The sequence below is a fragment of the Tribolium castaneum genome, chromosome 5 (assembly GCF_031307605.1).
Source record: "Tribolium castaneum strain GA2 chromosome 5, icTriCast1.1, whole genome shotgun sequence".
Lineage (NCBI taxonomy): Eukaryota > Metazoa > Arthropoda > Insecta > Coleoptera > Tenebrionidae > Tribolium > Tribolium castaneum.
The window spans coordinates 13770654-13798643 of record NC_087398.1 but is presented as its reverse complement, the minus strand read 5'-3'; the positions used below and the strand labels follow the sequence as shown (position 1 = coordinate 13798643).

The following is a 27990-nucleotide window of genomic DNA, read 5'->3' as shown; positions in this document are numbered from 1 at the left end:
TGCGAATTTGTTGCAAATGCGGTGTATCCGCTCGCCGAAGGAAAGTTTTCAGTGGCTTTCTTCCGATCTAGATTAATGGAGGAAGAGATCGCACCCTTGACGGGATCGCGTTCCAATCAAGCTAGGAGCAATTACTGAAATTGGGAGGAAATGAAACGAGGGTGTCTCTTTGTATACGGTTTTAAGTATATTTTTAAAATATCTACAATTACATGAAATGTACATTTAGAACAAGTATTTATTTTACATGTGTCAGTCCAATGGATAATCACGCTGTCTGTAGTATTCAATCAAAATCACCGGTCTTCTAGATCTAGGCAACATCAAGTGCTTGTTGACTTACTAGTTAGGAACACGAACATTTGGAAATTTTTCAACATTTTTAGTGATTTTTGATTTTTTGTCTTTGATTTGAATACTTGGAAAGCTTGAGAAGAAGCCTAGCATAAATACAACATTATCACATGTACCTGAATATCTATGTTAAATACGTCAAATGAATCAGTTGAAAGCTTTCGTCCGTTCTATTCTACCGTTTGGAAAAAGTTTTGTACTGAAACAATGGAATGAAGTCGCGTTTACGTCTTACTTTGTACATACATCCTCCTCGTCAATACTGCAAACTAGCCTGAATTTGATAATAGCAAAAATATATCCTTGCCATCTTACTCGCTACAAACATGGACGCCACTTGTCGCAATTAACAAAATATCACCATCACTATTATGACACACCTTATCCTTGTCCACAATATTTACAGTCTATATACACTCTTCAATGATGACTACTGATGAAACATAACCGATACATAATGATAGAATAATTAAAGCCCGATTCACACCGTCTGCATTCTTCCTTCGCTTTGCACTCACAGTCGCGCCGCGCTCGATCAAAACAAGTCCAAGTTCGAAGATTAGACCACTTTACGTCACCCGACGCACAATCAGCGACACCGCCCCCAACAGCACCAAATCGGCGAGGACTCGCGTTGAAGAGCTGGCTTTCAGCGTGTTTTTCTTCGTCGTTGACGTCGCAATTTCGGACTCGGCGTTGCTGGCGTCCGACATCATGCTGCTGTTCTCGTGGATTTTGATCGCCGAGGCTTCATCGGGGTGTTTCTCCGAATTTCCAACTTGCACAACTGAGGGAATCTCCAACGGAACGACCTTATGAGTCGTTGATTTTGTCCTACTGGTGGTCGCTGACGTCGTGGTTGTTGTCGTAGTGGTCGTGGTGGTGGTGGTAGGGACGTGACTGTTGTTGTGCAAGAAGTACACAGGACCGAACTCGATGGACACATCCGTTATCAGGCGTTCGCGTTTGTTGTCAAATATTGGCCGAGGTAATTGTTCCTTATCTTTGTACACTGCGTAAACGGTGGCAGTGTAGGGCACGTCCGAGTCGGTGTAGTTGCCCCAGAGTGTGACGTTGACAGCGGTGCCTTCATCCAGGTACTTCTCGATGGTTTTGGTGTCGACCACGTTTTCGCTCTTAGGCAGGGCCCAGGTGCCTGTTTTCACGCCGTCTGGGAGAGACACGGTGAAGTTGAGGCCGGTTAAAAGTCCGTGCGCTTTGCCCCAATAAATGGAGTAGGTGTAGTTGTAACTGATGACGGTGTCAACTCGCTGCACGCCGCGTTCAGTGTTCTTCAAAGTTGCGTGCCCCAAAACCATTTTTTTCTTGTGGTGTTTGGCACGAATCCTGTCGAACTTGACGGACTTGAATTCGTATCTGATGGGTTCCGTCTCGACTAAAATCTGCCCCATTTCGTGTGTGATCTCGTTGTTGTTCTGATCTACGACGTGGAAAACACCCAGGTTTTCGCCCGGATTAAATTTCCCAACGTGATAGTTCAAAGAACCGAGTTTGTTATGGTTGTTGGTTTCGTGTCTGGCGATGAAAGTCCTTTCGAGGGGTCCTTCACGACCCTCGCCACTTGTAACACCTCCGGCGAGGTTTGCAGTTACGTATTTGTCTTTGTACACCCAGCTGAGGCGAGCGCTGTTTTCGACGTTTATCAACACTTCGAAATTTGGGTGTTCGGAGACTTTCTTGTACATGGATACGATGCATACTTTGGATTTGGGCCTCAACTGGCCTGAGACCCACACGTAGTTGGTTCTGGCGCGGCAAACGTAGACCGGTTTGCTGCCGATGGGTTCTTCGGGATTGTCGGGATCTGGAGGAAAATTCTCAGAAATGAGAAAAAAGATTGGTTGGGAAGGTTTTGACTCACCCTTGACTACTTGCAAGGCTGCGATGACGGCATTGCCAAGGGTGGTTTCGTTGATACTGGACGAGTGCACCCACTGGAGGGTTGTCGAAGTTACCACTTGTTCTAAATTTTCGGAGAGGATGTAGACCGAGGTTTCTCCGCGGACGAAAGCGATGAGGATAAACGGAAGTAATATCCTCGTCATCTGAAAAAGAACAAGTTTACTGAATGATGAGCAGACAAACCCATAGCTCGCGGCGGTTGCGAGAAAACGGTCAAACGGAGAAAAACTGGTAACGTTACGTTTCAATTTTCCGCTACGGATATTCATGCAACACGGACCATTTGCCACACTGATAAGGGCAATAGCTGTAATAAATCTCCCGTCTCTATGTGGGATTTAAACCTTGAACTCGGAAAACTTGGATTATGCGATCGGCGGCTCGATTTAAATGCCGGTGAGAAAGTAAAAGTTTCAGTCATCATAATTTCTGACATAACTGATGGAAAGTTATCACTTTTTTATCGACGACGGCATATCAACTTTCGGTTTCGCATTGGAACGAGTTTGGCAGTCGTATGATAAAAGTTTTAGTTCGATTTAATCAGCAAAAATACACGCATACAGTTGCATCGTGAGATTAATTCCACTGGCATGTTGATAAGGCAAGGCGCCCAGAAACGGAGTGATAGCAACATTTTTCGTTTGGGTCATAAAAGATTGATTGATCTTGCTAATTAGAGCGGCACCGGTGAACTTCTTTTCTTACAAAAGCGAGGAGCAAGACAACATCAGCACGATTAAGTGAATATCGTATATGAACCATTCACTTAAATGAACGACAAAAACATTTCTTGTATTTATGCTCAATGTTCTGGTTGTACGTTCTTGTAACTTTTCTGACTATTCGATTTAGGGTAGATTTTACAATCGTCAGATAAATTATTCGTGGTATAATTACTATGGTTACAATTCTTACAACAATGTATTTTTCAAAATTTATTAATTTAATGTGAATAGATTTTACAGTGGAGTCCGGTTATAACGAACTCGCTTATAACGAACTTCCTGCTATTTTACAAGCACCGAAGATCTTATAAACTCATAAGATAAGCTCGATGTATTTTTTTATCGGTTATAGTAAACCTGCTTATAATGAACTTCCGGATATAACGAACTAAATTTGACTTAAAATGTGACGTAATTTTCTGTGTATAACGAACTTTTCACCGAATTTTGAGAAATATGTTGGGGTTGATAATGACAAAACAGCAAGAGAAATGTTAAATGATGACCAAATTAATGAATTACTAACTGAAAACATTTTTACCAATAAAAATGTGAGTTTTTAAACATAATTACATTGAGAATTTGTTAGTTATATTTAGGATAGTAGAGTCAAAATAAATCAACTTGCTTTTTCCGATTTTTTTTTACTTTTACTAGTTTTTAAAACATAGAGGGTGCAACCTACACTTCAGCGTCTAAAGATTCTTTAAAAAACTCAATATTAACTAGGTTTACGTCTTTTGAGTACTTTTTTTAAAGTTTCCATGTCTAAAGGCGATGACATTTTATTAAGAAATGAAATTCAGTAGTATCTTCGTCAAAAAAATCGAAGCAAAATTTTTACATTTTTATTATTTCTTTATGAGAGCACTTGCTTTTCTGTGGCTGTTTTTGCTAATTTGAACTCAGTGTAATAGATTTTGAAAAACTACGCTCAGGGACCAGATTGATTTAAAATTTTTATTTTTTTTTATAATAGATTCTTATTTATTTCGTCTTATATCATATGTAAAGTAAAAATAACTACCAAAAAACACCTTTTTTAAATAACCGCTTATATTTTCGGAGTTAGTTACAACCGGACTCCTCTGTATTTGTTCCGTAATTGTGATTACTGACTGTTGAGAACAAATTTCGCGATTAGTGTTAATATCTTTTATTCCATTTTTCTCGAGTGTAAAGAAGAGGCATTGTCGAAAGATTTTCCAATGAGTGTTTTAAAAGAAAAATATGAGAATTACGAGTAACATTATGTAATAAAGATGTTAGCTTTTACTCGATGAAAATCTGTGTAGAAAATGATAAACGTGTAGTTTGAAATATCGAATGAGTACGAAAACGAAGGAGAAAGTACATACGAAGAAAATTACATAACTTCATATGATAAAACCTAAAAACGTTTTAGCGTTTAATAAAATATTAATTTGGAATAAAAAAAAATTCGTGACCTTGTTATTATTAACCATTTCGTAATTCTGAGAAAAATCGTAGACCCTCGTAAGTTCTTAAAAAAAGTTAAACATTTTTTGCTATTACTAAAGTAATTAGTTTATTGTTTACTAGTTACCTACTGTTTTTTGTGTTAGTTACGCAATAAGCAATTTAAAAAAAATAAATTCGATTGAGGCCCAATTTCATTAATGAATGTTAAATTTAATAGTTGAATAAACCTACAGAAACGATTGTTTTTAATTATTCAGTAAATTTAACCAAAGTTGGCTTTATTTAGTTCACATAATCAGGAAGAATGAAGAACCGTCTTCATCTGCCTTGGATACTCTTCCATATTAAACGGGTGGACGCCCATGGTTCATGCACCCATATCCATACATCACCATTGTTTAACAACGAGTCATACTGTGTTATCGCTCAAATCAGTCTCGCTCTCAGTAAAGATTTCTCATTCTTCGGCCCACGTCAGAGGCGTGCATGACCCCAGTTCAGAAATTTCTTAAATACAGCCAATTGATCGGTGCACGATGTGGGAAGATCGAATTTTCCCGTCGTCAATTAAGCCACTTGTGACAATTTAAAAGTGATTCCTGCTGCCATCCGCCCTACTTTTTTCTCCTCTCGAATCTCGTCATCTTCGATTAGTTATGCATTCAGACACGCACACCCACATTCTGTCTTGTAATTACCGTACGTGACTGGCGATTGTGATCTGCATACGCGACCCCTTCATTAACGAATTAACGAAACGTGGAAGCTTTCAGTGACCAATCCTCCGGGGTCCCGGATTTAATCGAATAATTCCGTTGCTGTTGCACGCTTGCTTGTCGGCGTGCACCTTTATCGCCGCGTTTCCATGCCAACCCCCTATTTTGGTCTTGTGTTGCAATCGTAAACACACGTGGCCCCCGGAGTTGCGCACCCCCGTCTAGCGTCAAGTGGCATCCGGATTTCGACCAATTTCTTCGTCTTTGGCTCGCTAAATGACGTTCCATTGAAATGCGAAGCTAAAAATAGACGCGGAGGCTTTGTTCGCGCCGTAATTACGGAGCGCGAATTACCTGCAGGTATGCAGGAAGAGAGACTCTTGAGATAGCGGAGAACCTCCGGAAACCGACCCGAACCCGGAACGAATCGCAAACTTTACACAAGTATTTTTAACAAAACTACCCTTCGAATCAGATAATTGTTTGGCAATGGCAATATTGTCTCTGTCCCAACAAACAATAGAGCACAAATCAAGTTTTGCCAGACGACAACCAGTTTCACAATTTCACAACCTAACAAGTTTCTATCTCGTTCGTTAATAAGACAGTGTTACGCAACGCTTCTCGTTATTTTTCGTAAAAATATTACGCCACAAAGCCTAGCTTTGTCCATTTATCCCCTTCATCATTTCCTCGTCAAAGAAGTCACAATCCTCTCAAACCTCCCTTCTGGCGTTTCCACATATTCGTGAGCGTGATCGGTGGAGAAAAGCCCTCCAAATGAATCGCTTGTGTGACTTTTTTCGTTTTGTGTTTAAAAAAGAATGAATTTGAATAATACCGGACGTTTTTTATCCGACCTGCTGCATAATTCATCAGCCGTGTTTGTATTGATTTTAAACTAATTTACACTCACGTATTAAAAGATCCGACCTTTTTTACGACAAATTTGGGCCAAAATTGCTTGTTTGGTCTAGCTAGAAGCGTGAATGAATTTAAATTTTGACCGCTGGATTCATTTGACTTGCTAATGGTTTTGTGAATGGTCAGGTGGAACACCTTGTCTACCCAGCGATTTTTTTGGGAGAGTCAAAATCGAGAAAAAACTAGAACCAACCGACGCAACTTTTGTTTATGTGTGCGATTTGTTGCGACGGCCTTTAACTTGACCTCGATAGCTTGGTGTTGTTATGCAATAGTACGTAATATTCCGTCCACTTGTCGGAATCGATTGCGACTCCGGATCGTTAGTTCGTGAATTATTTACGACCAAAAAGCAACAAAGACCCCATTTTTCCCCGCTTCATGGAAGAAACCCGAGTTGTGCTAACTCTCCTTCGTATTTATAGAGAAAGGCACGTTTCAGTTCAAAGTCCTGAAAGTTGCTGAAACTTGAAAAATTTATCCAAGACGCAAGGGTTTCACTTAATCGTATCGCCTACCCAATTGCACGCGAACCACCACTTGGATCGAATTTCAAGACCGTGTTAAAGGCTTCTGACCGGAACCAAACCGCTAGTTTGATCAATGAAGAGCAAAAAACGTGGTTTTTGGATTAAACCGTCCAGAAATTGTTCTGTAAGGCCACATGGTAACGAATTGCTTAACAGTAAATCAGTGTTTATTAGGCACTTATCTCATCTGGAGTAATAAAAGTCGGTTAACAATTATTGCAAGTAATTGAATAGTTGTTTGTGGTGGCTCAGGAGCTACAAGATGGGCTATAAACTAACTCACGAGTTCGATTAGTTCAAGGCTTGTTAAATCACCTGTTTCGCGATTGCGTCTCGTCCTTTTAGTTAGTATGGACTACGGATATCGAAAGTTTAGGGTAGGAAACGACGTACAGTCACGATCAAAAAGAATGACACCCTTAAAACCGCAGCCAGAAATCTTTTCGATATGATACGGTTATGTTTTCGATTTAATACAGTTATGTTTTTTCGATATAATACAGTGTATGTTTAACTAAATTATAAACCAAATGGATATTGTGTAAACTAGCTGGAGAGTTTGTAAACTAACCTGCTTGTTGAAATTTGTGACCTAAAAGATTTTAGTTGGACTATTCGCTATTCGCCCCGATTGGTAGGGGTGTCATTCTTTTTGATCGTGACTGTACAAGTGGAACGTTCCCGTTCTCGATAGTTCCGCCAGAGAGCGCAGTTGTTCCAAAAAATGGTTGCCCTAGTACTTATAACAGTTAGCACGAGCTGAACAAAAAAATTACAAGCAGATATAACATTCAATTCTCAACAGTAAACCATTGAAGATAGAAATATGGTGTCGTAGACTCTTTTTTGGAAAATTCAATTCTCTACAATTTTGTTCCTTACACTTCTTTCGTATCTTCAACCGTATTTACTGCGTTCGCAAAAATATCAGGTAAAACACAAATTCATAATTCTAAGCGAATACACAATTGTATATTTAATTTTTATGTATGTAATTTTTTTGTATATTCAATAATATACAAAAAAAGTATATGGAAGAAAGTTGTAGAGAGCTAAGTTTACTGTAAAAAAACTCTGCGGCACCATATTTCTGTCTTCAGCGGTTTAGGCAAAAATTAACTTTGCATTACTTGACCACTGGTGAAATGAAACGAATCAGTCGCTTGAACGTCTTTGAACGTCTTTAGGGCCTAAACCGTTGACGATAAAGATATGGTCTCGCGGACTTTTTTAAAGAAAATTTAATTCTCTATAAATTTCTTCCTATAATCTTTCTTGTATCTTTAACCGTATTCGCAGCGTTTTGTAAAATACGAGTCTCAGCTCAAATTTGAAATCAATATTTTTTTTCTTATGTTTCTTATGAAAATTTTCACCGTCAGTTTTTCTCAGTCTATTGGGAATGCAAAGCTCAATAGAGTAATTAGTGAATCGGTTGAATTTAAAATAATTAATTTGGCGCTGAGAGGGTATAATGCTCGAAGCGCCCTCATTATTACTCTACCGTACTATTTTTTGCGATTTTGTATCTCGTTTCGTCTCCTAAGTTATAGTCCTCCGTAGTATGGACTGAAAATATTCAAACACCCCCGTGAAAGCGAGTGCACCCTCGCTCCGGGATTATTTATGGTGCCCGGAGTAATGAAGTAGAGTCTGATAAAAGTCTCCTGAATGAATTCGATACCTGATAGATTTCCGGGCTGGAATTCAATTAGAGTCGCTCCGACTTTGATGATTTATGAAATTAAATCGCGGAGCGACATTGCGACACGTCTCTTCGACATATCGCGATGATTCGGTTTTACAACCTTGAGACGAGATAATGGTACCAAAAAAAGGAGAAGGTTAGGCGGTGCTTTGAAGAAGATTAATGGCTGATTGGCTTAATCGAGAGGGAGAAGAATGCCCGATCATCCCCTTAGTGGTGAGACAATGAACGGGTTTATTAAAACAGACCTTAATTTCGCTATTATGCAAACACGAACGAGCAAATGAACAAACTGGGAAAGGGGGCTCGCGTTTGAGGACTAATGTACAATACGTGTAAATAATTCTATGCCTAATGTATTTTTTTAATGAATCACAATGTTTTTATTACGCAATAGATAAACAAAGTTTGATTGAAGGAAGTTGTTAGTTGGCGTGGAAAATAACGATACGTGGGAATTAAATTCATCATGACCATAAAAAGAGTGCACCTGATGGAAATTGCTTTGTCACAATTTTCTATCAAATATTTTACAGTTATTACAATTTTGGAGGCTGGATAGGGGGATAAAAAACCACACAAAAGAAGGACGTTGCGCATCAGAGAGTCTCTTGTCCAATATTTCTTCCACTTGATTTAACTTTACAACTTCGTCATGTAATATTTATGTTTTACATTTAAAAATGCTAATTTTATGGTATGACAGAAGTTATTGTTTGGGAACTGTTCTCGGTTCGTTCCTCTTTTTTACAGCTTTTGCAGAAATATCTAACTAAGTTGTTAGCTAGTTTTAACACAAAATTATTTCTGAACTACTATTTAAAAAATACAGAATTTCTCCATCAAGTTAATGACCTCCTTCCTCATATTTTAAAAACGACAAAATTGTTAACTTTTTGCAAAACTTTTAATTTCCGACTGTAATTAACAATTAATGAGAGCTGGCCTTGTTTGAAAGTATTTTTTTCAAAGTTAGAAACTTTTGTAATCTCATTTTTCATACTCCCGTTCACACCATTTAATAATTCAGGTTGTTTCGTAAACAAGATAAAAGGGTCAATTACGTATTAATTTTATTATAAATACATTTTTAAAAATATTTTTATTGCCACTTAATTTTCGGTAATGAAGCATAAAAGATGCACTTTACTTTGAGGTCGCTGTGAAAAAGCACACTTACTCGCTAATTGTTGCTAATTAGTCATCGAGGAATTTATTAATTTGAAATGTGTAAACAGTTCTGGTCCAAAAATTGAGTTTAAATTCAAGTTACGATAAATAAGCTAATTAAAATTCCTTACATAATTTTTGTATGTTGTTAAAATTGTAATAATCCAATCCTCTTATCACAGAATACGAGTAATTAAAATGAAGTACTCGGAAAACGTTATTATTATTAGATTGACTCACGTTAATTAATTTTGAAGTCGAGAAGGAGCGAAAAAACTCGCTTTAGCAGGAATTTAAATAAACGGAAGATTTGTCCTAATTTTCGAAAATGGGATTTCTAGCGTCACGCCAAGTCTCATTAGCTGCTGTAGGTCGCAATTATCGTAAAGCCGTCGGTTAAAAAAGCCAACAAATTATTGGGTACAAAATGAGGAATATCTTCGAACGTGAAATACACACAAAACTGTGTTCACTAAACCACTTTCTGGCGCGTATCGTGTTAACATTCCGCTTGTGAGCCGTGCGCTTTTCAAAGGTTAACACCACTTTCACGAGAAAGGATAAAGGTTTCTGCCTGCCTTCACTCCCTTTCCCCCAATACGATATTAAATTCATCGGAGGATAGTCACCAATTTCCTCAATGACTAACCAACTGATTCATCTTCAAAGACCGCAAGGACGAAAAATCAAAAGCAGCGAACAAGGACATTGTTCCGAATGTTCACAAGGCGTTGAACTTGAACTTGGTGCCTGAAAAAGTACCGGAGGATTCTTCCCAGGTACGATACACCCGGAGTATCGACCGGACCACCCCTCACCCTCGCATCCAATCAACTGAAACATACACACCACACATGTCATTCACTTTTATGACTCTCAGAGGGTTGCTTGTCAGGTAGTCAGTCAATAAGAGGGTGAAGCTGGGGGTCGTCGCCAGTTGGCTGGCGCCCGTGTGAAAATATCAGTGTCACCGGAAGATGATTATCATTATAGCACAATTAGTGTGATGGCGCGTACTTTTCTTGCGATAAAAAACGGATTCCAGACCACATGGAGACTTGAGATTGTAGTATAATGATCGCAGAAATTAGCGCAATGAAGCGGAGATTGTTCAAAAAAAGCGGCAATTTTGATTTACGTTGACAACTCACCATTAATTTATTTCTATTGTTGTACAAAACCAACTCTCGTGTCAAAAGGAAATCCACCCGTATCGAATTAAAACCTACTTACTGCCCCTTTTAACCCGTGAGTGACCATTAAATTAGTGTGAATCTGACAGTTTTTACAGCTCATCCCATAAATAGCCCACTTATCATCCCCCGAAAGGTCGCTTCATTTTTACCGATGTGGATCGATACGAAACCTACCGCAAAACGGTTGCACCATCTGTCAAGGTTTTTAACGGCTTATAATTAACATTCATGCGCTATGCCATTGAGATTTTCACGGTTCCGTAAGTCCGTCTGACTTTACTTGAGTCATGTTGGAGTCAACTTGGTTATGAGACGCTTCCGCCGGTTAATTATCGGGCTTCCTTCTCAATGCTGAAGAATGAAATGTGGTCAATTGCGGTCTTGTTGTTTGTTTTCGTGTTGTAATGTCCGGTAACGAGCTTATTTATTACACCTATCATCAGCGGAGCGAAAACCCAAAAATTAGACACGATCGGGACCATTAAAAGAGAATTAGGAGGCTTCAGGTGTTTTAAAAACTTGTTTTGAAAATCGGTTCAGAACACGAGGAAAAAAAAGATAAATGGCGACGCACTCGAAATGAAAACTCATGAAAGAGCGTTATTTATGAGAGATATTCATCGGATTTTGCAATGGACAGAACTGGGTCAGCAGTAGAATCTGATAATGAAGGACATTTTGCACTCCAGTGTTATGCTAATGGGCACAGCTCCCATTGTCCCCACAACCCTCTCTATGTTTTATCTACAAAGGATGTGGAGGTGTACGTTTAAATTGAAACCTTTGTCTATTGAAAATGCCAAGAATTTCAAATAAGTCAATTTCTAACTTGGAATTAAAAATATGATTACTGTCATCTAATAAAGGAAGGGAACTGTTCTTTTGTTCGGCAAAAATAGTCCTATTGTGTTTTCCACACGCGACCACACGATGGGATTGGAGAACACTTGGCCCAAATTTATAATTATTGTCAATTGATAATAAAAACTGGAAAATATGAGCCATAACACGACAAACTCTAATTGACAAAAGCTATACTGCCGTGCTAAGCAAGAACGTCGTAACTGACTTTTTTGTCAAATTTGCGATAACACAAAATCTGAGATCAATAGTGCAATAACTTTGATTCTAAATAACTTTAATAGATATTTTCCAGAAATTAATAAGACGAAATACGTAAATAAAATTGACGTAAGTGGGGTTTGTGCAATATTTCTTAGCAAGAAAGTCGTAACTATAAAATGTATATGAAACCCACTCATTAATGAATCAAAAGTTGTATATTTTCTAAAATTAATCAAAAACATTAGGTACCACCAAGTTTGGTTGATTACTAAGTCGAATTACAATTAAAAAAACAAAAAAGTGTATGACTGACGATTTTGTTAATTCGGTTGGAAGGACGGGTACAAGAACTAAAATTAAACAAATGAAAATTGAAAACTTTTTCAAATGGCAAGACTACAGTTCACAGTACAAATTGACCAAAATTATTAATCGACGTTATCTAAGCGACATGGTTAACGCTACGTTTGAACGAGGAAAAAAAACATGAAATATAGATGCAGTTTTGATAGTGACTTTATAGAGTTAAATTTCCTAACATCAATAACATCATATTCAAAAAACCCACTCAAAAACACACAACAAATGGCATAGATACAGAAAGAAAACAGGACCTCTTAAAAAAATTTTAAAATATTCTACCAGAAAACCGATTGATTTTTTGGCAAAATTTGCTTTTATTTCAAAAGTATCGTACGCTAGGTGTAATTTCTTGGGTACATTTTTTTATAAATTTCCTGTTGTTACGTATTACTTCATTTGTTTAAAGCCGTTAATAAATATTTTTGTAGTTACGACTTTTTTACTTAGTTACTTTTACTTAATTAAAAAAATAAATAAAAAAATTAAACGTCGTATGTGAAATAACAGCGATTTGGCAAAATAATGGATACAATTGCATACATATTTCCTTTTTACAAATAAATTGTTAGGTTGACTTCAATATTCCATGTTACTAGCATTTAAAATAACAGTGCACTCTGAAAATGTAGAAAACAAGACATAACTCAAGATTCATATAAAATCAGTTACGACGTTCTTGCTTAGCACGGCAGTATACCAGGTGAGGCAACCTTATCGCGCACCTAAGAAAATCGCGATTTCTAATTAAATAAAAAAATATTGCATTTTACACGCCTGACTGTACGTTTGAAAGGTATCTACCCTAATTTTTTGGTAATTTTTCATTTGCAGATAAAAATGATAATTAAAAAAAGTAATTTTCGACCAAAAAGTCAAATTCTAAATTTTATACTAAACCACGCGTATTCACTTCAGATAATTGTTTACGAAATTAGCGAAGAAAAATACCAATCAGATTTTGAATTAAACGCACTTTTACATTTTAACTTTAAAAATTATTTTTATTTGAGTGGCGTCGTAAATTTAGGTGACAATGTGAACTGTAATTGGGGTAAGATTGTAAAAAATTTCGTTGGGATATTTCAATGCAGGCATTAGTTTTATTGCTGTAAATAAGAGCTTCAAAAAGGTCGGCTACTGGTAACTGATCCCTTTGTTGGCAAATTATACCATCTTCTAATAAGTCACGCGTCTAGTTTGCGTCTAAATAAAAAAGACCGATTATTTCACCAACCAAGTAAAAATTTATAATTCTGATACCAGCGTTCGATGGGCTAGCAGGTAAGGAATCATTTGGTCTAAAAACTTTGTAGTCAAATTAACAGTTAGTGCCCAAAAACTCAGAAAACTGCTACGACTTTATTTATTAACAAAAAAATTTAATAAAAATCCTGAATGGTCCTTATCAATGTACAGGCTAGTGTGTAAAATTTCAGGATTTTTATTTCATTAGAAGTCGCATTTTTCTTGGGTGCGCGATAAGGTTGCCACACCATACATCAAAGTAATAATATTTAGTAGCCTCGTTAAAAATGTGGCTCTTACCTGACGAGGAGTTTAGTACACGATATTAAGATGTTTTATGTGTTTTAATTTAGACCAGCTGCTGGTAAAGTGCGAAATAATGCGAAGAAAAAGCTTCAGACTACGTTGCTGGTTGTGCTTTCTTCCTGGTCACACGCCTTAATTTCGATAAATTTATCGAGGAACAGGTGGTCTTATCAGCCAAACTCAAAACCGAGTCCGTTTTCTAAATTAGAGCCGTAAAAGGCGTGCCGGCGTGGGCCCAAACGACTTTCCTCGATGAAATAGCCATAATTCCCACCCACAACGAGTCATCCGAGTATTTTTGGTGAGAAATTAACCGAATCACGATAAAATGCAAAAAAGCGCGTGATGCGGGTATTTGTTTGCGGTTAAATTAGCGAGCAATGTGGGTTTGTTTACGCTTTTTTTGGAATTTGTTGTTGGGTTGTCGCTGCAGCGCTTCCGTAATTTCCCGATTAATTATGAAGAAAAATGCCGTTATGCAAACGAGTGAATCCGTGAATATTCATCGGATTAAACGTCGAGATATTCAAAATATGTGCACTGTGTAGGACTGCACTACCGGTTTTTTCAGGTCGTACGAGTCGGGTTTACGTTAGTTCGAAATTGGATTTTTGCTAAATCCTTGAGACCTGTCTCTATTAATGAAGCTATTGATCGACGCAGGTCTGCCGCATTGCTAATCTTGCCTGATTAAAGCACACAAACAGAACCAATAAATATCCATTTAACTGCACAACAGACCGTGAAGGAATTTGGCACAGGCTTCAAGGGTGGAATTTTAATACGCGACAGATTGTATCAATTTTGAAATTTTTAACGGAAGACGGAAGGTAACGTGCCTTTCCGGTCAGGTTGGACGAAAAAGGAGCAAAGCAGGCAAAAAGTTGTTTTGGCAAAAGTACAACGGAGTAACCCAATTTTTGTGAACATCTGGGGTCCAGCGTTATTGACAGTGATCCCATTTAAATGGAATAATAGTGGTGTAGTAATTCAATTTATCTTTGTTTCATCTTGTCAACAATATAAACGATTCAATTGAAGTATGTCCTCGAATAAGCCTGGAATTCAACAAGAAGTGAGCATTAAGCGAAAAGTTGTGTCGGCGAACTTAATTGCTGCAGCAAACGTGAAATGACTTTAATCGTTTTTCAGGACTCGATTCTGAACCCTTTTTTAATGAATAGACGCCAACAAAACAATATTTCCCCAATTACTGAAAGGAAATAATTGGTTTTGCTTTTAATAACTTGCGACCATTTTATAAATTTTTTGCTCCCTTCCGATAAAAAAACCTAGTACCTAATCAAACTTTCTTAACTGTGGACAATAGGCATATTAAAGTCTCCAAAAATTCTATACCTAAGGTGTCGCCACAAAATATAGTTTTGCAAATCCTACCGACTGCTCCAATTATAGAAATAAGACGTAGTTTTGTAAAAAGTTACCGAATTACTGAGTCTGCAAAATGTTAAAAATTAAAAAATTCTACAGTTGGTTTTGTTTGTTTTATATTGTCAACAAAAGTGCACTACTTCAGCGAATGGAAACTAATGTAAAAAGTTTTCAAACAAAATTTTGTAAACAAATGTTAGTAGCCCTAAAACAAGGTTTTTGTTTCTTTTTTTGTATATTATTCTTATTCTCCTTATCATGAAGCGATAAAATGAACGAAAATTTTCTATTAACAGAATAACTTCTTTTTCTAACGTAAAGTTCAGACATTTTTCAATGAGAATAAATGTAGTATAACAGGCGTAGCAGAATTTTAGAGAAAAAATGCAGTTTTTTTCGTTTGTTTGAGAATTAGTTGTGTTTTGGTTACTTAAATTTTTGCCCCTAGAAGAATAATTTTTTTTTGCTTTTTTTAGATGCTCTAAAAAGTTTGTAAACTCATTAGCCTTTCTGTGCGTTACAACAAATATGTCAAAATGAGAGTAATTCCGCATTCTGGGCCAGCAGCAGCACGAAATCAGAACTACAAGACATGAATAAGTTATAACCGAAAATTGAGCCAAACCTCGTTTCAACAACAAATAATTCTTTGATCTGACGTGTTGCATTAATCTCTCAAGAAAATCTTAGTAATTGGTGATCAGTTTCGACGAAATATTTCGTAACGAGTTATGTTAATTAAAGCAAGTTGGTTTATTTTACTTCTGATCGATTCCGGTGTCAAATGTTTATATGTATAGTAAATTCAATTTAAAGTTCGCTTTTTTGACCGTTTTTCCTGCTAAATTTCGAATCTGTCGTGCGTACGAGCTTAATTAACGTCCGGCCTATGTTATCTTTCGATCTCCTGCACTAATGCAGATGACTGGATAAGATTGTAATAAAACAACCGGATTTTTCCGGACTTGATGATTTTCCACATAAATAAGCCGTCTCCGGATATGGAAGTGGCGCCTCGAAGATGTGATCCAGCACTCGCATAATAAAGAAAACGTTGCTCCAATTACACCGATCGATCAGGAAATCATGTAACAATGCTGATTGGAATTTGCAGCGCGTGTTCCCTCACACATGGTGAGCTTTCAGCCGAAGCTCACTTTCGACGCACTTGGTCCTCCAGGCCTCTTACCTTCTCGCTTAAATCGCAAATCCTGATATGGCGTTTGGGTAAAAATCCACAAGAAAATAGATATGGGTCACCCTGTATTATTTATTTTCGCACTGGTCACGACACTCAACGATTTTCGCTACTTCACGCACTCTCTTAACGAGATTCGAACGGCTAATGGCGTAGTCCCCGCGCTTTTGCCGGTTATACGGCTACAAGTCTGAGTGGGGTCCTGTGCAGCGCTTCGATTGGCCCCGGAACTACGTCACTATTCATAGTCCGGGTCGATTGTTAACGTTCTTTTCTATTCATTTCTTCTTCGGTGGCGTTCTGACTCGCGCTTTTACCTGTGCTCTGATTTGTTTGGGTTCGAGGCTCGAGGCGAATTTTTTGAGGGTCAAGGGAGATGGCAAAAGGTTATTGCAAGGTTCGAAGGACGAAAGCTCCACGTAATGTAGAAACAAATTAATAAAAAAATTATGCCACGTTTACAAACGTTCATTTCAGATAATTGTGTTATTAAATTATGAATTTATGTATATTGGACGAAGTGAGTTATGTTTATGGCATCAGAAACAATGGGTGTTGAATAATATTATTTTTTGTCATTACCTAGTTGTTGATGTGAAATGAAAAAGAGAATCAAGTGCTGACAAATTATGACATCATTCAAAAACTGGAAAAGTGTTCTAGACGGTTTAATGTGCTACAGTTAATTCATTTTCGCGACAAAATCTCTTTTGGAACGTATCACTAGAGACCGGATTTTTAGGAAGTTAAAATAGTATATTATTATACAAGTTCTATTGTGGCACGAATGATTTTGGAGCACGACGACGGAGTGCTCCAATAGAATGAGTACCACAATTAAGTCTTATAAAACGGGTGTAATATTCTATTTTTTTCTACTTTCTATTTTTTTGTTCTATTTTTTAAAATCTGTTCAAACTGTTTCCTCTTAATTTTGTTAATTATTCGGGCTTTATCAATAAACGATTTGACGCTGTTGACAGATCAGTGATCACTGATCACACACTACATTACAGTGTTGACTGATGACATCTAACCCAGCAGTGCCAATACAACTCCTAAAAATTTACTAAAAGGAGTTGCACAAAAGTTCTCTTTGCGAAATAACTTTCGTTTTCATAATGAACAATTTGTGAAACCAAAGTAGAAAAACCTTATTTAGATATCATAAAAGGTTGTACAAAAACAGGTTGTACTGTAGGATACATTTTTTATTAATTCCTACTACAAGAAAGAAAAATAGTATATTTCCTAACGTGCGAATGATATCATGCGAGTGCATTGAGACGAACGAGGCGCAGCCGAGTTCAGATGAAGATGCACAAACATGATAGTCACTTTAGACATAAATCGTAAAAACTATTTTTTGGACGACTTGAACAAAAATGTAAGAATTTTATGAATAAAAACACTCTACGCCATTTGGCCACGAATTGCTAGTTCCACTGGCTGCTCAAAAACTGGCGCACCAACTCAGTGGTACGTTATTGAGAAGCAAGTGCAAATTACGGTAAAAATGTTGAAAAAATTCCTAAAGTTATATTTTAAAAAATCTGGGGCTACAAACTTATTGTGTTAACTTCTTTAGTTTTCATTATTTTTTTATATTTTTATGTTTCATACCAGGTAATCGTTCCGTAACAAAACGATGAATAATTATTTTAAAATTTACTATCAGATTTTAGCAGTTTTTTTAATTTAAAAAAATTAAAATTCGTCCAAAAAATTACAATGTGTAGATGTGCCAACACTGGGAATTATTTCCTAGGAAACCGCTTCAAAAATAATTTATTTTTATTGTTGCTCAAATTTTATTGCGGTCATGACTGTTATACAACGTTGCCACATATCATTTACCTAAAATTAGTTATTTATCAATAACTTTAATACAACGAATTTTTTTACTATTTTTACCATTATATGTAACCACTTCTCTACCACACACCATTGAGTTGGTGCGCCAGTTTTTGAGCACGCTGTATAATGGTTCTGTCATTCTGTTCAATGAATTTTGCACAAAGGAATTTCAAGTGAATTTCTCAAGAACTGTATAAAAAAATGTGTAAAAAATTAAAAAAAGTGTCTTTCTCACAGAACAGGATTTGGTCTAAGATGCGAATAAAATGATTTTGCTTTGTTTTTTAAATAATTTGACTTTTTTGACGAAAGCACCCTTTTTAAAAATTACACAAAAACAAAAATTCTAGAAAAGTAGAACTTTTACAGAACTAATTAAAATATACACTGCCGGTTTGGAAAAATTAATAATTATAATTTTAATAATTAAAATAAATAAATTTTTCAAATAAAAATTAACAACTGACGAACACTGCAATTTTGACAAATTATTTCTTTATTCAAAAATCAAGGCTGATACAAATATTTTATAAGATACAAAAATTGTTTAAAATTAAAAATAATTTAATTTAGGATTATTAGCTGTTTCAAAATTATAAAAACGCCAGCGTTGCATTTTTTCTCTAAATTAGCTGTTACAAATTATTCATGCATTTCAAAAAAATAATTCGGTTAATTGCGAGGACAGTGTTTTTATAGTTTTGAAACAGCTAATCGAGTTTGCATATTTTCAAAATTTTAAGCTTCAAACACTGACTTTAATGCTGAAAAACTAAAAACACAAAACTAAAAAATTTTGAGACTGAAATTCAGACGAACTAAGCGACTGAAAACTGAGAAACTCAAAAAACTATTGAACTGGAAAAAAAACTAATAAACTAAAACATTAGAACGAAAAACCAATTATAAGAGACTGAAAAGCTAAAAAACTTAAAAATAGTAAGATCTGTACATCTGAGTGACTGAAAAGAATGATAATTAAAAAACTATGAAACTGCTAATTAAGAACATTAATAAGACAAGATAGTAAAACCACGAAAAACTGAAAAATTAAAAAAATTAATTATATGAAATACTATGGGGAAATTAAGAAACTGAAAAGCTGAAATACATTGAACATTAAAAAAGTATCTTAATTTAAATTACAAGTAGGCAGGCTAAACACAACTGTAGGATGTTTAAAACTTATTTAAAACAAATTTATTTAGTGCCGGTTTATAGAAAACGTTGTTAAAATTTACTTCGTTGTTAAAAGTTAACAACGCGAATGGACCAATCAAATTGGTTGAATTTAATCACGTGACCAGTTAATCACGCATTTATTTGCAGATTAAATTAATGACGCTTCTATAAATCAGTCCTTAGAGTTTTAAGAACAGCCCTTAAAGATTGCGTGTTAGGAAAGTTTCCCAAAATTTGGTCCCTACATATCACTGTGCACCTTATTGTTGGCACATGTGAAAGTAGTTTTTTAAGTGTTGTTGTAACGGTAAATAAATAAAGTTGCTCAAGTTTCTAAATAGTGTATTTATTCAATGCTCGTTTTGTTTATGAATAATAGAAGTCTTTATATTCATTCCTCTTTCCCTAACCTTTGACTCGGCATTCTCTGCAATTTTTTTTCAAGTTCAAGTCAAGCAGAAACGCAATTATTAAACAATCAAACGTATAATTAGAATTGCGAGTACTGGCAGAAAAATAGACGTATTCGTATGAAAAGAAAAATCAAACCCAATTGTTTCTTTTTAGTGTTTTGTGTAATGAGTGGAAACAATAAAAATAATTAAACCTTATCGAACTTTATATTTACAAGCAACTAACTACAAAGTGTTATTAAAGCGTCACAATTTATCTTTTTACTTGTCTCGCCATGAATTGCTCATTTCTGGCCTGGAGAATTATGCAGAAGCACTTTTTTCAGGAAGAAGTTCATCCCGGGAGAAGTTCTGTGGTCTTTCCGTAAATTTTAAGTCGGTTTATTTTTGCTTTATTTAACCACAAACTCCCGTGGATAAACATCGTTTCCAGAGTACATCAAACTGCTTGAGAACTTTTATCTCGAACTAATTGAATAATTTGTGGCCAGTCAACCGAATCTCATTGGAAAAAATTATGTACAGGTCAAGTGGTTAATGAACCTGCGTCTATCAGTTTGTTGTACTGATTTTTTGTCCTTTATTGATCAGTTTTGTTGTCCATTCAGTGGCTGCAGCTGGAGGATCCTTCTGAATTTTACCCTGATTCCAAATGACATCCCCTCACCCTGTAAACTATTCAAGATTAATCGTAGCACAGCCGGCACGCTAGCACCAGCTGGGACACCTCGAATCATTTTTACACCCATCCCTATCTCTCTTACAACTCTATTAAATACGTAAGTCCAAAGACAAACATAAATGTGCTAAATGAAACGTCACGTCGTGACCCAACCGAAGGAAATGAAACGCCTTAAAGGTTGTCTGGGAACGGTTTTAAAATTAGAAAACAAGTGTCTTGTTGCGGTGTCTTGTTTGTTGTTATTATTTTTCTTGAATATCTTGCGTAGCATATTTCGTGTCGTTATTTGCCTTCCTTACAACACCACTTCTTTTAATGGGTTAAGTTTACGCGTCGTGTTACACAAGTTGGGGCTAAATTTTTGTCATTTCGTTGAGTCACCAAAAATCTTACATAACTAGTAGTAGCATCGTTAAAAACAATGCCGGTTTGGTAAATATAAGGTTGCCGACCTGAATTATTATGCAAACATAAACGATACAAGGTGCAGCTAAGTCACACTGTAAATGGCAATAAACAAACACTGTGAGAATTGTTATTTATGGGCGAATACAACACTAGATCATTGATTTGTTTGTATGAAGCCAAGCGGTTTCAATTGGGGCTAGATCTGGCGTTTTCGGGTTAAAAAGTCAAAACGCTACATGGAATATAAACAGAATTTGTCCATATTAAGAACGTGAGTCACCGTCCGGAGTTTGAGAATCCTTCCAAGTTCGAGTGACGTCACCGGATACATCACAGATCGTACAATGAAATCATTGCTATTAGTTTGTAGTAGTGGCCACGATATGAATAATATTAGATTACATCGAATTAGATTTATTAAATCACTGAGTGCAGCCAATTGTCTGGAGTTTGTTGAGTAACCGGAGGATTCGGGTCAAACATTGTTTGTGTGGCGTATTGATGTTTTATTCGTACACAAAGGGCTGTGATTTGGGCGATTTCAATAATATATCCACTTTGGAAGTCATGGCTTCATCCCTTTGTTTCAAAAATTCAATTTTGGAGCGAGTGTGTGTGTGCAGACAATGCCCATGAATATTTTATTTTTTATCGTTCATTGGATTTTTTCATTTGAGCGAAATTTTTTACTGGAAATTACCTGAAAAAATCTTTTATTTTTTATAATTGCAGGTCACTAATGCTATCACAAATTGAAGTTCCTGGATAATAAATCTTGTAGGCCGTTTGGTGTCCAAGGTCTTGTCTTTCATTAATATAATTATTCCAGCTTTGATTTATTGAAGTCATTCTTCGGAAGGCTTATCATTACAATAACTAAGGGAATTCTACAAATTCAGTAATTGCACTCAATTCTTTCACACCTACAGGCTGTTCGGTCTATACCCCACCTTAGAAGTATTGGTAGTTCTAATGATAGTCATCTGAAAATTTGTATACAACCTCTTAGGTCTTGCTCAATGAAAATATTTTCAAGATGGTGACACTTCCGGTTGCACCGGAAGTCGCTATCAACTTCCTTATTTTGAACAGAAAGCTATATTTTTAATGCGTTTTTGGATTAGTTGAGTTATTTTAAGGGAGTTTTCATCAGCTTTACCTATACCTAAGTTTAACCGTTTTCCATATGTTTAAGATTTTTTGAAAATTTTTGGATTTGCACTTGTCACTTAAAAAATCGGTATCTCTCTTAATTTTAGAAAATTAGAAATCATATTTGGAAAATTAAAAGAGAAGCCTATATCTGTTCTCCAGTGTGTTCAAAATTGTAAAAGAAGTTAATAAACCCAAAAATTTTAAAGTCAAGTTTAAACAACTTCAAATAACGATAAACCTTCCCTATACCTAAATTAAGCCATTTTCGAAATATTTAGGGTTTTAAAAAATATTTTGAGTTTGCATCTTCCAGTTCAAAAATTGATATCTTTGCCATTTTTTTAAATTTGCAAATAGTTTTTAGCTCATTTGAAAGAGGAAGCCTAAATCTTTCCTTTGTCGTTTTCAAATTTCTAAAAAAGAATAACAAACCTCAAATGTTTAAAGTTAAGTTTTCTCAGAACTTTCAGCACCCATAACTATTTTTTTTTCAATGGAATTTCACAAGTTTTATTTCATTAGATCGTATACTAATGAATAATTAGCATTACCTACACTTATGTTTAATAGTTTTCAAGTTACAATAATTTATTGATTTTCAATAATGGATTGAAAAGTTCATTAACCACAGGCTTTTTCCCATAGGTTGCCATGGAAACGCGAAAAAATGTGAGAAATTAAAGTTTTTAAACCAAGATTTTATGAATTTATTTGGTTTTCACAGAACGTACAACACAATTTTGAAAAGAGTTTGTCGTTTGTTTAATCAGAAATGTTTTTATGGAAAGTTATGCAAAAATAACTGTGGTTAATAAGAAAATTTCTACAATGTCAAAAAACCAACATAACTTTAAAATTATCACAGATAGGTATAGGGAATGATAATACAGATCGATGCAAAACAAAATTCTTTTCCATCTAGTAAAAAAACAATTGGGACATCCCTGTAAAAAAATTAAATTGTGGGTACTTAAAGTTGTCCAAACTTAACCTTAAAATTTTTGGGTTTATTAATTTCTTTTTCAATTTTGGACACACTTGAGAACAAATATAGGCTGTCTCTTTTAATTCTCCAAATATGATTTCGAAATCTTTAAAACTAAGGAAGTTACCGATTTTTTAAGTGACAAGTGCATATCTAAAAAATTTCAAAAAATCTTAAATATCTCGAAAACGGTTAAATTTAAGTATAGGGAACGCTGATAAAAACTCTCTTAAAATATCCCGTGGAATCCAAAAATGCAGTAAAGTACATAGCTTTACATTTAAAATAGGAAATTTGATAGTGACTTCCGGTATAACCAAAAGTGCCGCGCCATCCTGAAAATATTTTTTTTGGGCAGAATTTAACCAACTTTCAAATAAATATCTTTATTAGAACTGTCAATACTTCTAATGTGGGGTGTAGACGGAACACTCTGTATAACTTCTATAACAATATTTTTAAATTATTAAAAACTGCAGTGAATGGCTTTTGGACCAATTGTTTGCATTGAGATCGATTTTGTCGAGAGCTTCTTGTTAACCTTTCATTTCAAAACCACTCCGGTGTGCAAAATATAGCAGTTACATCAGCTTTCAACTTTCATCAAAACACTTGAAAATATTAAAAATGGAACCAGGGTCAGCAGCTTCCATATCTAACAACCTCTAAATGTCTCATTTTTTCCTTTTATGGAATTTCACACGTTTGATTATGTTTTTGTTTTTGTCATTTATCTCAACATGAAAATTTGTGTCTGACCTCTTGGCCTTTACTCCAAATTGATTTAAAAATTCGTGACCTCTTCTGGTTGATACATCCTGACCTTAAAAGTATGCCAGAATTTTGCTAATTGAAAGACGAAACAATGTTTGGTATTCACAGTCCGTTTGATCCCAACATGTGTCCAGTAATAACGATGATGCATATAAATTTGTACCGTCGTTATTAGGAAGAGGGCAATTGCATAGTGATGGCTCATGATGGAATCACAAGTAGCTGCTACTTATCCAAATCGCTAGCGGAACTTTTAAACGCTCCAGCATGGGAAATTGTACTTAATTGCTCATTGTTCTCTATTTTCATTGATAAAACGGCATTTTTTCAAGATCATCATTGTTTATGTTTTTTTGATAAAATGCATTATGGAACACAGGCTTTTAAGGTCAGTTAATCCCACGTTTCACGGAATTGTACGTTCGAATGTTGTCAACTCTATTAATAAATTCCGTGATGCAGCGGTGTGATTTATGACATTGATTGCTTTCGAAATCGTATGTTATTGGGCTGATAAAGAAATTTGTACTATTTTATAGTAATTATTTACGAAATTGCGTGACAAAATCAGTGTGTTGTAATAAATTCTTATTGCAAATTTTGATAATGAAGGCGATACTGAATTTACTCTTATTGTATGCGAACAATATTTATTGTTGTGTCTTTGGAGTGATTTCAGACATTTTAATTGTTATTACATTGCACTCCGACCACTTATAAACATTATCATTAGTATGCAAAGTTCATAGTAATTATTTGATTTTTCCAACTTCAATAGCCCAGCCGGCGTCAGTGGTGTCTGCCACATCCATAAACAAGACATGTTCCAGCGCATTTTTGTAAAATAATCATTTGGGGAAAAATAGCCACGAAAGTGATTGTCATTACGCCCCGAAAAAGTTTCACGAAAATTACTCTTGTTTCATAATTCATGAAGGGTTGGTTTTCTCGAACAGGATGATAAGGATTCAAGGCATTCGCTTGAATTTTGATTAAAATCACCTTGCTTCCCATGAAGTCGCGTCTGATCGATTTTTTTGATGTTTTACGATGTAATGGAGACATTTCAAGTGTTAACGTTTTAGACCTCCTAGGATGTTTCTAGTGGATTTTCAAGTCTTTTTATGAAGGGAAAATGATATGAGCACTTTGAGTATCTGCTTTCGTATCACACTTCTCGTTTTGTGTAAAAAGGGATGCAAATATTGCTCTTAAAATCGTATTTTCTCAACTAAAGGGAACTAAGGCGTGTTCAAACGCCCATATTTTAAGTCAAATATTAGTTTTAGCAGTTGACAATCTTTATTGTAGGTGTTTGTACTTGTGACCCTTAATTTGAACTTGACCGTACGTAAATATTAAATGTGAGACTGGAGTGTAATTTTGGTGTATTTTATCGAATTGTTTTTTTATATGTATTGATTTCATGTTAGCGTTTTCATGTTCAATCAATAAATGGAAAATGTAGGAATGAAACAATCACAGAATTATGTGGTACATACTTCAATAACTACATCACAATTGCAGACTGTGACCTAAAAATTATCATTCCTTTCAAATTGTTCACATCTTGCCGACATTTTATTAAACAGTGTTCCCGTTCTTGCTCAAAACAAAAATACAATTGTTATTATTTTGCGAGTTAACTTACACAAACTGGCTGAGCTTTTACAACTGCAACAGTAGTCTCTTCTAATTGTGGTACTTGGTGTAATTTACTGTGATTAAATTCTCAGCGGGTATTTAAATAACAGTACACCAAATTGTCTGCAACTAACAAAAGAACGTAAAACAAGTTTGCAGAACAGTTTTGCAGTTTTTTCCGCTCTAGTCACTGCTAATGAAGCATAGCAAACATCGACCACAAATAGCGGTAAATAATTTTTCTTTTTGAACTTTCCTAATATGACGACCGTCGCCATAATTTTTTTAATACAGATGGTGATATAAAGTATTCGTAAATAACGTCCATTAGGTGGAGAATTGCATATTCCCATCCAGTATCTATTTTCAGCCAAAGCGCATAATCGCGGCAATCAAATTGACAATCAGGTGCTAAATATAGTCAGTAGTAAATTGCAGGACCGTGTTATTCCCGACAAAAAATCCCGACCTACTACCATTTAATGACCACTTAAGGAAACCGCATATTTTAACCATTACGGGCGGCTCCTGCATTGTATACCATACTCCATATAAACAGTAATTGGGTGTCTTTTTTCCTATTTCTATGACACATAAATATGACTAACGCGCCGACTAACTTATCATTTATTGTTATTCTCATACTGTGGCGGGCTTTCTGAACTTGCGGCCAACCAACAGAGAAAGAAAAATATTTAAAATAGGTAACTACAATAAAATACGATAAAACACGAATACGTGGAATAACTGATAAAACTGGAAAGTAAAATAAAATATATATATATTTATGTGTGAAGAAATCTTATGCTTACTTACTTCAAGTTTTAGGGCTTACTTCTTATAAAGTAACCATAATATAAATTAAATTATGGTAATTATTCTAAAATAATCTCAATGGCTTTTTCAATACAATCTTGTAGCAACATTTTAAAACCATAATTATTAATTATGACTTAAAATGTATTTTCATTCAGGGAGATATTGAGTGTTGAGTCACAAAGGCACAATTATTAATAATTTAATTAATAATAATTACTAAGTGATTTAATTATTACCCTGGTAATTTAGGATACATTTTTTATTAAGGGTACAAATTAAATGCACCATATTTTATTTAAACGACAAATATTTTTGATCAGTAAAAATAATAAATGCACAGTAAATAATAGCATTTTAAAACTAGAGGGATATGTTTCCTTCTAATTCGCTGGGGCGAAGCTAGCTACTGAGCGTTTATTATTTAAACTGTGCAAACTGAAACTAGATACTATTACTTACGATTTTTTTACTGAGCAAATTTTAATAAAACACTGTGCGTAGTTTACTCGTCTTTTAAATTTTTTTACTGTGCAAAAATGAATTAAATTGTGATCATTTATAATTTTTACTGTGCAAAAATTAATTAAATACCGATCATTTATTATTTCTTACTGATCAAAATCAGATTTATTACTGATCGTTTTATCACTACCCTTTTATTAATTCCTACGCGCAGCAGGAAAAATAAAAACATAATTTTTATTGCAATCACCTTTCTTACAAAAGGGATCAAAACGTAATATGTTTTGTAAAAAAAACATTGCACAAAAAAACTATAAAGATCGAAGTGAATTAATCGGTGAACCCAAACATTGTCCTAATGGTGCTGTTGTAAAATTAGTGCAAGAATTTAGCTTAATCTAGAAAATGAGCTCGTAGTGGAAATATGTTTTTCATTCATTTAACTTTTTTATTTTCAGTAGATTTTTGTATCTAGGATTTGTTGTAAAGTTTGTCACTAACTAATTTTTCCACTGCTCCTGGAGTACTTTTTACAAAGATTTATACCATACCTATTCTCGGGTTCAGTAGCTTCAACAAGTAGCAGACCTACTGTTTCAAACTTGTTATGCTATTTACTAAAAATTCAAAGTGAGTAAGTACCTAAATCATTTTTCAAAATAACTTGGCTAAACTAATGCTGCTCTTTTACAAGGGCTCGTAAATTTTCGGAGTTAAAAGCCAGTACAACTTTAAAAAAATTAATCTAGTATACCTATTTTCAACTGAAAAGTAGATAAATAAAAAGTTCAAAAACTGACGTTTCAATTAAGTATCTAAAACGCTGAGAAACTAAAAAGCTAAAAAAAAAAACAAAAACGGACTAAAACAACAGTAAGATTGAAGTTCTGAAGAACTAATAGTGACTGGAGAACTGAGAAACTGAAAAACTATAGAACTGGAAAAAAGAAATACTATATAATAAATTAAAACACTTATATTTAACTTAAAGGCATTGGCAACTTATTTTACCTGTTTTATGTTTTAACGGAAATTGAAAATATCGTTCATTCTATACCAGTAGGTTTTTTTCAAAATTTTCTACAGTGAGAAATAAGTGAGATAATCGTTTCTAAAGGAAAAAACCGTGACGTCACAACCGCCTCTTATCACTGAACCTAAGTCACCAAAAACCTGACAGATGTTTGAACATTTTTTACACATTTTCCACAAAATTAAAAATTGACTACTTTCTAAAATTCTCTATGTTCTAAATTTTGTCTTGAACTTTGCGAAAACATCGGAGAAATTTTAATAAGTTTTGATAAACTCTATCACTGTCACTTAAAAGTCAAAAACCATTTGATCT

General features: G+C 35.0%; 2 protein-coding genes and 1 long non-coding RNA gene across 3 annotated transcripts in view; 2 read left to right on the top strand and 1 right to left on the bottom strand.

The window, feature by feature from the left end:
- The window catches only part of Miga (Mitoguardin), a 74680-nt gene that overhangs the window by 39399 nt on the left and 7291 nt on the right, over nt 1-27990 (top strand). The gene's annotated exons all lie outside the window — the stretch shown is intronic.
- On the bottom strand, nt 165-16417 carry uzip (unzipped). The gene is made up of 3 exons (XM_964847.5): nt 16253-16417; nt 2237-2420; nt 165-2179 (listed from the first exon to the last, which is right to left on the bottom strand). Exons 2-3 carry the CDS (start codon nt 2418-2420, stop codon nt 924-926), a joined length of 1440 nt encoding a protein of 479 aa, XP_969940.1. The 5' UTR covers nt 16253-16417; the 3' UTR covers nt 165-923.
- On the top strand, nt 16548-19638 carry LOC135266404 (uncharacterized). Its single transcript, XR_010334445.1, has 2 exons — nt 16548-16685; nt 16739-19638. It is a non-coding gene; the product is annotated as an uncharacterized LOC135266404 (long non-coding RNA).

What these genes read in the sequence shown, in the direction of transcription:
- uzip (XM_964847.5), bottom strand. Translation starts at nt 2,420, where the DNA reads ATGACGAGGATATTACTTCCGTTTATCCTCATCGCTTTCGTCCGCGGA. An exon ending in AGCCTTGCAAGTAGTCAAGG is followed by an intron (nt 2,180 to 2,236) that starts GTGAGTCAAAAC and finishes ATTTTCCTCCAG; the next exon opens with ATCCCGACAATCCCGAAGAA.